Source organism: Muntiacus reevesi, chromosome 13, assembly GCF_963930625.1.
Source record: "Muntiacus reevesi chromosome 13, mMunRee1.1, whole genome shotgun sequence".
Classification (NCBI taxonomy): Eukaryota; Metazoa; Chordata; class Mammalia; order Artiodactyla; family Cervidae; genus Muntiacus; species Muntiacus reevesi.
The window spans coordinates 11,425,602-11,437,895 of record NC_089261.1 but is presented as its reverse complement, the minus strand read 5'-3'; the positions used below and the strand labels follow the sequence as shown (position 1 = coordinate 11,437,895).

Genomic DNA, 12,294 nt, shown 5'->3' with positions numbered 1-12,294 from the left:
TGATAGTTTTAACTATTTTAATTATATCAAATGTAGGAAGAGTTTTGTTTTTATTTTTAATGTTACTTTCTAACTTTGGCCTCCTTGCAGGTGAATGGAAGTCAACTTTGTATTTTTTTTCAGTTAGGTTGTAGTTCTATGGATAGTTAAAATTTAAATTCTCTATAGAAAATTCATAATGTAATTGTTGGCATCCTTAATCTGCTTAATCTGCTAAACTGTTTTAAAAGAACAGGGCAGATATAATTTGGTCAGAAATTTAGTCCTAGTTTTTTTGTTCCCAGAAGAGTTTGATTCATTTCTTTTCTTTTAATCTTCCTCGTAACATCTCCCCTTTCTCACCTCATTCAAGTCCAAGCTCATTCAATGTTTTGAAAGTGTGTGGATGGTCAGTCTATGGTCTAAATATACAAGTCCTCAGATACTCTTGTATCCCATATACTAGATCTTCAACTCAATATGTTCTGGATCCTTTTGTTTTATAGGAAAACAGGATTTAAAAGTCTATATCAGAAATATACTATTTTTCTTTCCAGGAAAATAACCTTTAGTGAGATAGAAGTTTGTATCTAATGGTGGTCCCATTTTCTGAGAGACTGAATAAGAACATGTGACAGTTTCCTTCTTGTATTTGGACTTTGTTCTGATTTCTGAGTGAAAATGAAACCAGCTTACTAACTTTTATTACTTTTAATTGTAGAGAAGTTGACAAGTGAGATTCAGAGTCGGGAAAATAAATGCATGGCTATGTATAAGAAACTGAGCAGGTGGCCAGAGTGTAACGCCCTTTCTCGGCGCCTCTTACTGAAAAAGTAAGTAGATGCTTCTTGGACTATGAGAGTAGAGTGGGGCTTTTTGATTTTTTTGGACTATATCTTTTGAGATTTCTGGGCATAAAGTGAAGTCCTTTAGTTGTGTGTCCTGGATACTTTTTAAAAGTTTTTGATGAGCCTTCATCTTACAGTAAAGAGGTATAGTGAAACTTTTGCCACCAGGATGCTGAGTATTCAGAATGAATGCTGAAATTTCATTAATTTGTCAAACTAAGTATTGGTCTCCCCCCAGCCCACCTAGGAAGCAGTAATGTGGTGGGTTTTCTATAAAGAATATTAGTTTTTTAGACCTGGTCATTTTATTGAAGGAAAGAATAGCTTCTTAGAAGTGTTTGACCTTAAAAATACCTTTGGAGTTGCTGCCCTTTTAGGGCTGTAGAAGAAACCCAGAGGGAAGATTGGATTTCTCCTAATGAAGACTAAAATATCACTTAGAAAATAAGTTGAGTATCATGGTTCCTCAGGCAGATTTGTCACAACTTGGGTTTAATCCTGTGTGCACCATTCAATCTGATTTTAGCTCAGATGACTGGCAGTTCTATCTGACTTATTTCGATTCTGTCTTTCGACTGATTGAAGAGGCCTGGACTCCTCCTGCTGAAGGTGAACAGTAAGTTGTCTTCTTTCCTGAATTACAGCACTTTTTAATATGTTGTAGCAGAAAGATTTCCTTATAAGCCTAATTGAATTCTCTGTTTCAATAATGTATCCCTTTCAAAGAAAAAATTTTTTTTTCCATTTTAAAATTTTAAAATAAACACATGTCCATTGTAAAAATCCTAAATTAGGACAGAAACTGTGCTGTGAAAAGTGTTAGTTCCTAGTTACCCTGTCATCCCAGGATGGTTTTTTCCCCAGTTTTATTGAAATAGGATTGACAGAAGTTACTCTTGATAATAGTTTGATATCTTCCAGATTTATTTGAAAAAGACTTTCGTTTCTTTTTTTCCAAATTTATTTATATTATGCATATACTAACATAGCTATTCTTATTTAACATAAAAATGAAATTGTTTTAGATGTAATGATTTACAACTTGGTATTCTCCCACCTTAAAATGTATCTTGGGCGTCTTTCCATATATAATAAACACAGATTTGATCAATTCTTTTTAGTGACTTAAGAGAACTCCATTTTAGAAATGTATAAAATTCATTTAATCTGCCTTCTGTTGATGGGTACTTGTATTGTTACTGATTGCTGTTTTGGGGGCTATTACAGACAGTATTCATAAATAGGATCTTTTAAAAAAGTGAATAAGGAAATAGGATTCATGATAGCCAATTATGAACTGATGCTTACTTTATAATATTAGCTAAGTCTCTAATTTTTCTCAGCCTCATTTTCTTAGCACTAAAATTTACTTATATTTTTAATTAGGTAATATTTCATATATGCAAAATATATAAATAATGTTTTTTTAAGAAAACAGTAGAGGTGGTTAGTCTCTGTAATAATCAGATGCCAGAACTGGGAGGAATCATGTGTCATATTAACCGTCAGAATATGCTCACAGCTTTTATTCTCATTTGTATTGTTTTATTGTTATCAGATACTTTTTATTTTTAATTTGTTTCTTGATATCAGTTGGCTTGACTTGTGAGTTTTGGCACAAAACAACAGAGGCACAAAATACCTTTTTTATGTGTTTATACCCAGCTCTTTAGAAGGAGAAGTACATTATTCTGCAGAAGAAGCTGTGAGGTTTATAGAAGATCGGATAACAGAAGAATCTAAAAATTCTCGCCATCTCCGAGGACCACATCTAGCTAAACTGGAGCTGATTAGACGTTTACGACGTCAAGGTTTTAATGATGAGTACAAGCTGGGTGAGAAGCTGTAATAGTATCTGGGACCATGGAGGAGGGATAGGGACACACTCAGTAGCCGAGGGCAGTGTCTGCTCTCTGAGGCCTACAGTGATGAAGCTGTGTTTTGCGAAGCAAATGTCTTCATAACCTGAAAAGACTTACTGATGAGTGGATCACTAATAAAATTAGGCCTCAGTCACACATGCAACTTGGCGTAACTTTAACATTTCTCTCTATGCCATCAGAGTCTTTGTCAGGCATTCTCTTGCTGACCTAACAATAATATCAAAATCAATTTCAAAGTAAAATAGCTAGTTCTGTAAAAATTCCAGAATTTCAATAAATGAATGAATGAATTTCTTGAAAATCTGTTCTAAGCACTCACAAAACTATTGACAAAATAACTTCTGGCCAAGTTAGAGCAGTTAACAGTTGAGGAGAAAATTTATAAGGATAATGACAAGATGGGACAAAAGAATGATTTGGATAGTAGAGTATTAAGAGAGACCTTCAGGAAATTTGATGAAGCACTTAGATGTTTTTGTAAAATGGTTCTTGTTGAGTTTACTGCACAAGATGTGAATGTGGTCATATTGTACTATTTCACAGTTTGATGGGGAAAAAGCCCTATTCCCAGCCCAAATCAGCTCATATTAAGAATTAGAATTAGCTTTAGTTTTAATTATATCCTAAATTTTGTTAGGTTTAGGATCGTGAACTTTAAAAACATTTTCAGTTTCTTTTTTTTTTTTTAAGATAAAACTTCAAGGAACCTTCCCCCCCACCCCCCTCATTCATCATTATAGAAATTTGGTTCTCATTAACTTGATTAAGAGTGTTTTTTTAGGGACCAGTTGTCTTCAGATGACGAGCACTTCTCAACACCTAAAACCTATCCTAGAACATCTCTGTCCCTTCTAATCATGTAATCAGTGTTCTCTGCAGTTTATTCTAAAATTAACTGGCTATCTCTGTCATTCTGTATGTCGATTATTCACAGCCAGTTTTGAATTCCATGTTGGCTTCTTTCTTTGCGTCTACCTCAGTCACTATAGTTTGTGTTTATTCATGAATTGCAAATGAAAATTTTTCACGTGACTTTCAGCAAAATATTGTTAAAATATATTTCAAAGAATTGGATTTTTTCAGATTTCCCTGGTGGTCCAGTGGTTAGGACTCTGTGCTTCCACTGCAGGGGACCTGGGTTTAATCCCAAGTTGAGGAAGTAGGATCCCACAAGCTGCATGGTGCAGCCAAAAAAAAATTGCTTTCTTTCCAAAGCTGGAAGGAAAACTATTTGGATCTGCTTTCACACTTGCTATTATATTCATTCCCTATCTTCCTCTTCCCTCTCACCCACCTGAATCTTAGAAATTGGATTTGTCTAATCTCCACACACAGAAGAAGTTTTTGTCTTTTTCTTACCAGTGAGTGATTCTTAGTCTCTTTTGGATCACAGAGACCTGTGAGAATTTGATTAAAGCTGTGGGATCTCTGTTCCTAGAACAGAGAAGGAACTGAGACCTGAAATCTTACAGAGATCTTGGTAAAAGTCTCTGCTTCCTAAGTCTAGTTCAGTTTGAGAGCACTCTACTTTTATTATTTTTATTTTTAATTTGAGGAAAAATAAAATGAGCTGGCAGCTTTCTGCATACCCAGGTTTAAATTTTACATTGTGACTTGGGAGTTATTGGCCCATGGCTCTTCCCATCGACTTTCTCTTCTGTTGGTGTGCCTGTTAACAAACATTATCTTTCATTCAGTTAACATTTATTTAATATTTGTTAAGTAGTTCAAGAACTGGAGAAAAGCATGTTTGTTTAATGCTTGCATATAGACTCAAGTATTTAAACTTTAATGAAAACTTTTTAACTATTTAAACTTCATTTGAATGCAAAACTTCACATTTCCTCAGTGTAATAACTGAGTTGGTAAGATTCCACTTCCTTTTCCAGTATTCGTTTATTTTTAAACGAGCAAGCCATCTTCCGGCCCTCATTGTCATCCTCATTCTCATTGAAGCAAAATTTTCATTTACTTGAAATAAATGTTTCTCAAATCAGACTTATCACTTAAATTAGAAATTTCTTTAGTCCATGTATTATTTAGTGATATTTTACCCTCCTCTCTCTTAGGTGATCCAGAGGAATTAATGTTCCAGTATTTTAAAAAGTTTGGGGATAAACCTTGTTGTTTCACAGACCTCAAGGTGTTTGTTGACCTCTTGCCTGCTACACAGTGTACAAAAGTAAGTAGGGTTCTGTTAGTTACCTGTATTTATTGTAACTAATTAAGATTTCATATTTCTTTTCTAAAATGGCTGAAAGTAGTGAGCATGAGATTATCAAGATATTGCTCTATCAAGCCAAGTAGTCTAGGTGCTATCCGATTTAAGGCATAATTTCTTGTAAAGAATAAGCCCCTGGTAGGTAATTGAATTCTCCTGTTCTCTGTGTGTGTATGTGTGTGTGTGTGTGTATAGAGAGAGAAATGCAGTTGTAAGAGAAATAATACGGAGAGATCTGTATGTCTTTAACCCATTTTGCCTAATGGTGAGATCTAGCATAACTGGTGTAATACCATAATTAGGAAATTGGCATTGATAAAATCCACTGACCTCATTCAGATTTCGCCAGTTTTACGTGCATTCATTTGTGTGTATATGTGTGGTGTGTTTGTGTGTGTGTATTTAGTGTGTGTAGTGCATGTGGATTCATGTGGCCACTATGTAGACAAGATGCATAGTAGTTCTGCCACCACAGTGCCCCACTGTGCTGCCTGCCCTTTTCTGCCCACAGCCACCTCCCTGTATCTCCTCCTTTACCCATCCCTCTCCCTTAGCAACTGCTAATATGTTTTCTTTTTCCACAATCTTATCATTTTAAGAATGTTATATAATGGAATCATATTATGTATAACTTTCTTTACTCAGTGTAATTCCCTGGAGTTCATCTGTGTTGTTACATGTACCATGTTCATTGCTGGTACAGCAGTATTATTCTGAATAATATTCCTTGATGTGGATGTGCCACAAGTTTCTTTAACTTGTTGAAGAACATGTGGGTGTCTCTGGTTTTAGGCTATTACAAATAGAGCTGCTGTGAACATTTGCATGCAGGTTTTTTATGTGAACCTAAGTCTTCATTTCTCTGAGGAAAATGCGCACGAGTTCAGCTGTGGGGTCTTACGGTAGCTGCAAGTTTAGCTTTTTAAAGACAAGGCCGAACTTTTCCACAGTGACTAGGTCTTTTAAATTCCTGTTAGCTATGTATGAGTCATCTGGTTTTTCAGCATCCTCATCAACATTAGGTGTTATCTCAGTTTTTTATTTTTACCATTCTAGTAAATATGTAGTGATGTTTCATTATGGTTTTAATGTGCATTTCCCTAATGGTTAATATTGTTAAACATTTTTTCATGTACTGGTTTGCCATCTGTATTTTCTCCTCAGTGAAATGTGTGTTATTATCTCTTGCTCATTTCCTAATTGATTTTTTTTTTTTTTTTACTGTTGAAGTCGCTCAGTCGTGTCTGACTCTTTGTGACCCCATGGATTATAGCCTACTAGGTTCCTCTGTCCATGAGATTTTCCAGGCAAGAGTACTGGAGTGGGTTGCCATTTCCTTCTCCAGGGGATCTTCCCAACCCAGGGATCAAACCCACGTCTCCTGCATTGTAGGCAGATGCTTTACCGTCTGAGCCACCAGGGATTTTTTACTGTTGAGTTTTGAGAATTCTTTAGATATTCTGGATATAAGTCCTTTGTCAGATACGTGATTTCAAATATTTTTTCCCAGACTATATCTTGTCTTTTCATCCTCTTAACAGGATCCTTTGCAGAGCAAAGTTGTGTTTTTTCCCATGTCATGGGACTTGCAGGATCTTAGCTCCCTATCTGGGGGTCAAACCTCAGCAGTGAAAGCACTGAGTCTTAGCCACTGGACCACCAGGAAATTCCCATACTTTAAAATTTTAAAGTTTGATGAAGTCCAGTGAACTTTCCTTTTAATGTCTTGTCTCTGATTTTTCAAAAGTGTAGCAGTTAATTGCTGATTTTGTCAAATCATGATTTATTCTTGCTGAAGCAGTCTGGAACTCAAATCTTAGGGATTTTTAAAAAATGAACCTTGAAACCCAAATAGACATTTCTCTGAAGAAGACATGCAGTTGGCCAACAGGCACATGAAAAGATATACAACATCACTAATTATTAGAGAAATGCAAATCAAAGCTACAGTGAAGTATCACCTCATACCAATCAGAATGGCCTTCAACAAAAAGTCTGCAAAAGAAAAAAAAGTCTGCAAATAATAAATGCTAGAGAGGGTATGGAGAAAAAGGAACCCTCCTATACTGTTAGTGGGGGTGTAAATTTGTGCAGCCACTGTGGAAAACAGTATGGAAGTTCCTTAAATAATTGAAAATAGAACTACCGTGTGATCCAGCAATCCTACTCCTGGGCATATAGCCAGAAAAGATGAAAACTCTAATTTGAAAAGATAACATGCACCCCAGTGTTCATAGCAGCACTGTTTATAGTAGTAAAGACAAGAAAGCAACCTAAGTATTCATCAGCATATGATGTGTTAAGAAGATATGGTACGTGTATATCTATGTCTATATGCACACACATATATACTTACATTGTTTAGTTGCTAAGTCACGTCGACTCTTTTGCACCCCTATGGACTGTAGCCCACCAGCCTCCTCTGTCCATGGGATTTCCCAGGCAAGAATACTAGAGTGGGTTGCCATTTCCTTCTCCAGGGCATCTTCCAACCCAGGGATTGAACTCCCATCTCCTGCATTGGCAGGTGGATTCTTTACTATTGCACCACCAGGGAAGCCCTTACATACATACATCATAAACATACACACACATGAAACGAGATATTAGCTATAAAACACACATGAAATGAGATATTAGCTATAAAAAAGAATGAAGTGTTGCCATTTGCAGCATAGATGGACCTAGAGATTATCATACTAAACAAATTAAGTCAAAGACAAATATATCACTTATATGTGGACTCTGAGACTAATACAATATTGTAGCAACTATACTTCAATAAAATTAAAGGAAAAAACCCCTTAATTTTGGAATAACCACATTTATAGGAAAGTTGTAAATATAGTAAAGAAAGTTACACTATACCCTTCACCCAGCTTTCCCCAATGTTAACATCTTAAAAACAGTGGTACATTTGTCAGAACTAAACTGATACATTACTGTTAATTGGCCTTTAGACTTTATTTGTATTTCTGTAGCTCTTCCATTAGTGTCCTTTATCTCTTCAGGGATCTAAGCCTGGGTACCATATTGTAGTTAATTGTCAACTATCAGGGTTTTTTGCATGTGATTAAATCAGTGTGAATCAATTACATGCTGAAGTGGCGAACCTTATCTTTAGACTCCTCATCCACAGCAACATGTGTTGGCTCAGATTATTCACCCATTAATGAGAATTTCATACCTTCTTGCATATTAAAGGTTTTTAAGCATTTAGCCCCGAGCATCCTTGGGTAGTGGGCAGTTGGGTACTCTACCGGTTGGAAGAACAGTGTGCCAAGGTAGGATAGAGCACTATATAAAGAAATACTGGTGTCTATCGAGAAAGTCTGTGACCTTTGGTCAGCTTCACTTATGAAAAGCTCTTAATTAGTGGAGGTTGGAAGTCTTCCTGTCACAGGGCTCCCACCATGTGTCCTCCCAGAAAGCCTCTGTCACCCCTGTGGACGGAGGGGAGCTCTGGGCGTGCGGCGGTGATGACCGCAGCGCTTGTCTCGTGGCCGCGCCCGTCGTCCGCCTGCGCTCCGGGTGCTGGCGGGCTCGAGGTTCCGCAGCCAGGGCAGATGCAGCGGCGCTTCCCCACGCTGCTGAGCAGCCAGTGTTCTCTGCGGGATTCTGAAACGACTGCCACCATTCACTTTGGTTTGGAAAAGGTTGTTCTTGGAGTGCTGTTAAGCTCAGACTAAGCTTTAGAAGTTTTCTAGATAAATTGTAATAGATCCAGAAAAGAAGGTTCTGGGTTACACTTGAAAACCTTTGAGAAACGGTTGATTGGAAGAGAGATGTTTGGTCTGGTGCTGACAGTCCTTTATTTCTCCTAATTCGAAAAGCTTTCCTGTAGAAGAGGAATAAGAACAGGGACCAGCAAGAAGTTTTTGCAGGGAATCAAGAATTTGGCTCAGTGAGAAAAAGATCTTTTTTATAGTCCCAGTTCTCTAAAAACGCAGCGTGTGAGTTTCATGCTACTGGAGGGATTAAAGCAGAAAATAGAACCTTGTGGGGGAGAGAGGTTTGTTCCGTCAGTGGCTCCCGTGTTGTGTGCTGAGTGCTGCAGTAGGGAACAGCTGACCAAGCTTCGTAGTGCTTTTGCCATCTTGTAAATTAGGCATCAGATGATGGGGGTGCATTAGAGGATGCTTACATCTCAGTACGCTGAGATTCATACAAGTTAGCTAGCACCGCTTTAGAACCAGAAGCTCTACTTTATCGACATAAAATCTTAGGTCACCTCTGTGACCCCATATAGTAATCTACTGGGAAGAACCCTCTAGAAATAGCGAAATACTAGCAGTGTTGAGGTGGTCATTGTTTAGTGAGACAAAGGGTTGAAAGCTATTGCAGTGAGTTTTGTAGCCCTGTGTAAACTTTTTAATTGAGAGGGGCAATTTTGCTGCCACAACTTTTTAAATGTAGGATGACTTCAGTAGCTAAAAATTCTGCCACTCAGCAGTATGTTTGTTAGAGGATTGTGGACTCTCCAAGTAAGGTTCACACTGAGAACTGCTGTCCCACTGAATTAGGAGACACGTTCTAAAATGGGACTGGCCCCTGAGAATGGACCATACAGTTCAGTTATCCCAAAGTGTCTCGCCCCTGGTGACATTTTTATATTTTGTTTACTTTGTCCTGGGATTTTAAGTTAACAATAAAATAGTTCCAGTTTTTAAAGAAGCTTTTTGTATAGCAGTAAAACTGTAAAGACGAGAACAGAGAATGAGCATATTGTTTTATGACAAAACCTGTTGGAAGGCCTTAATAATAAACATAACTAGATATATAAAATGGTTTACAAGAAATATAAAATGACTTACAAGAATGGAAGAGCTGGCAATAAAAATTATTTGGGCATTTAATCAAAAACATAAAAACTAATGCCACAGAGTTTTTGTTACAGATGTGGTTATCTGATCATAATAAAGTTAAAATTCATACAGTTGTAGAGAAATTGAAGCAAAGTTATGACAGATGTGAAACTGCATGATGACTAGGAATTTTAATTTTTATTTGTATCTAAAAATTACATGTATAAAATTGAAGTCAAATGGTACTACAAGGCTTATCTTGAAAAACAATTGCAGCTCTTTGCCTTCTCCAGCCCTAGTTCTGGCTCTGTGCAGACAAATTACTTTCAACTCTTAACTGTTTCTTTTGTTAAAATTTTACACTCATATAGTTCTTTATTTTTATAGTTACAGTCTTCATTTATTGGTATCCTATTGTCTGTGTGTGTTTAGTTGCTAAGTCATGTCCAATTCTTTGCAACGCCATGGATTGTAGCCCACCACACTCCTCTGTCCATGGGATCCTACTGTGGAAAGCAATAATTTCATTTCTAACATCCTACTTCTTCCCTTACATACTTTCCCCTCAATACAGTATAGTCATTATTCAGTGTTTATATTTTTATGACTAAATAATCACAGCTGAGCCACTTTATATATGGAGATAATAGCTTTTTTACACAACTTTCTTTCTTGTTTTTGTTTTTTGTTCATTTCACCCCAGTCAGTCTGACAGAACCATGAACATTTGAAACTCCTCTTAGGGGGTTGTCTGAAATGTGAGGTTAACAGATCTGTTCCTGTCTCCCCTTGAGTCTACAGTGTCTCTGGTTCAGCTTCTCCTGGGGATGAAGGAAAACCCTGACTTCTGCTGGGTTTAGGAATTCACTCAGTGACCTTGGGAGGGATCTAACTTTTTAGAATTTAGCAGATTCTCCTGTTGAAGTTCCACCAGCACTTCAGCTTTCAGACATACTTCCTGCCTTTAATTTCTGAGTCTTCCAAGGCTCCGCAGCTAGAAGAGGCTTGCTGCTTATTGGTGGTCTCCCTGTTGCATACTGCTGGATTCTTGACCCCATACATTGGTTATTACCTACCGCCTGCCCTTGTGCATTTTATCTTTTGAAATCTTGTTAATGCTTTTTACTCGCTGTCATCTCTTCCATTTCACATGTTCTTAATCCTTATGAGTCCTTTTTTGTTCTTCACTGTTGTCTTCATAGGATCTTGGAAGGGAGTGAAAATAGCCTGTGTTTAATAAATGTGTAGTTGGAACTTTTTTTTTCTTTAAAATGTATTAATTTTGGATCAGAAAATATAGGGAAGACACAAAATATAGTGACCCCTTGACTGCATTTCTCTTTCATAAACACCTCTTAGAACCCCAGGCTTGTGCTGCTCAAGCATTCTCTCACATCCTGACAGCTGCAAAGTATAGCATCCAAGCATGTGTGACGTGTAATCAGGCACCCTGACTGCAGTGTAGGGGTCCCTTCCAGTTAAGTCTTCTAACTCACTTTTGCCAGTATTGCAACTGAACTGATTGTGGAACTCACATTTTAAAAAATTTATTCCATATTTAGAGAATTAAACATTTTAATACAAGATGTTACCATAGGGATGGAATTTCCTAATCCAATGGTTAGGACTCTGATTCCACTGCAGGGGACCACAGGTTTGATACCTGGTCAGGGAACTAAAATGTTGCATGTCACACAGTGTGGCCAAAAAAAAAAAAAGATGTTACCATTGGAAAAACTGCGTGAAGGGTAGCAGGATCTGTGTTATTTCTTACAACTTCATGCAAATCTATAATTATCTCAAAATTAAAGCTTTAATCAAAAAAACAATTTGAGGCTATTGACATTCCCTTCAGTGTATAATGTTTCCTTTAAGGATTTATTTGTAGTATAATAGAGTATTTGTTTTAGGGTAATTGTTCTTTTTTACAGTCTTCCTAAATAAACTTTTTCATTACTACATTGTACATTATGTTAATGTGTTGTAATTTAAGAAATGTTTTCACAGTTCTTTCATCTCTTAGTGCCTATACTGCATGGTGTTCGCATTAACACTTTTGACCAAGCAGTGACTATTTCACACGCGCCTGTCTCACTGGAGTCTCACCAGCATGTGTGCTCTTAGAAGGGTTTTGTTGGCAATTTTGGTAGATAGAAAATGGAGTTTTAATTTGTATTTCTCCTTGATGTCTTTTTCTAGACCATTTTGGTATTTGTTAATTGTGACCTACTAAAGATGAGTTCTATTTTGAGACCTGTACTTTTTTTTTTTCTTTCAACTTTGCAGTTTATTAATCAGTTACTTGGAGTGGTTCCCTTGTCAACACCAACAGAGGATAAGTTGGCGCTGCCTGCCGACATCAGAGCTCTGCAGCGCCATTTGTGTGTGGTGCAGCTGACGAGGCTACTCGGCTTGTACCACACGATGGATAAGAGCCAGAAGCTGGGTGTGGTCAGAGAGCTGATGTTAAGGTACCAGCACGGCCTGGAATTTGGTGAGCAACCTTTCAAAGTGTTCAGTAGTTCCCTGCTCTGCTAAGACTTAGAAGTCAGGTTTTT

At 37.2% G+C, this 12,294-nt stretch overlaps 1 protein-coding gene across 1 annotated transcript in view; it reads left to right on the top strand.

Annotated features, from left to right (window-relative positions):
• The window catches only part of NAA25 (N-alpha-acetyltransferase 25, NatB auxiliary subunit), a 62,689-nt gene that overhangs the window by 22,287 nt on the left and 28,108 nt on the right, over window positions 1-12,294 (top strand). The window contains exons 8-12 of the mRNA XM_065904200.1: window positions 701-812; window positions 1,354-1,443; window positions 2,493-2,662; window positions 4,780-4,892; window positions 12,023-12,230. Of these exons, the coding sequence (XP_065760272.1) occupies window positions 701-812; window positions 1,354-1,443; window positions 2,493-2,662; window positions 4,780-4,892; window positions 12,023-12,230 (693 nt within the window). The remainder of the gene's footprint in view (window positions 1-700; window positions 813-1,353; window positions 1,444-2,492; window positions 2,663-4,779; window positions 4,893-12,022; window positions 12,231-12,294) is intronic.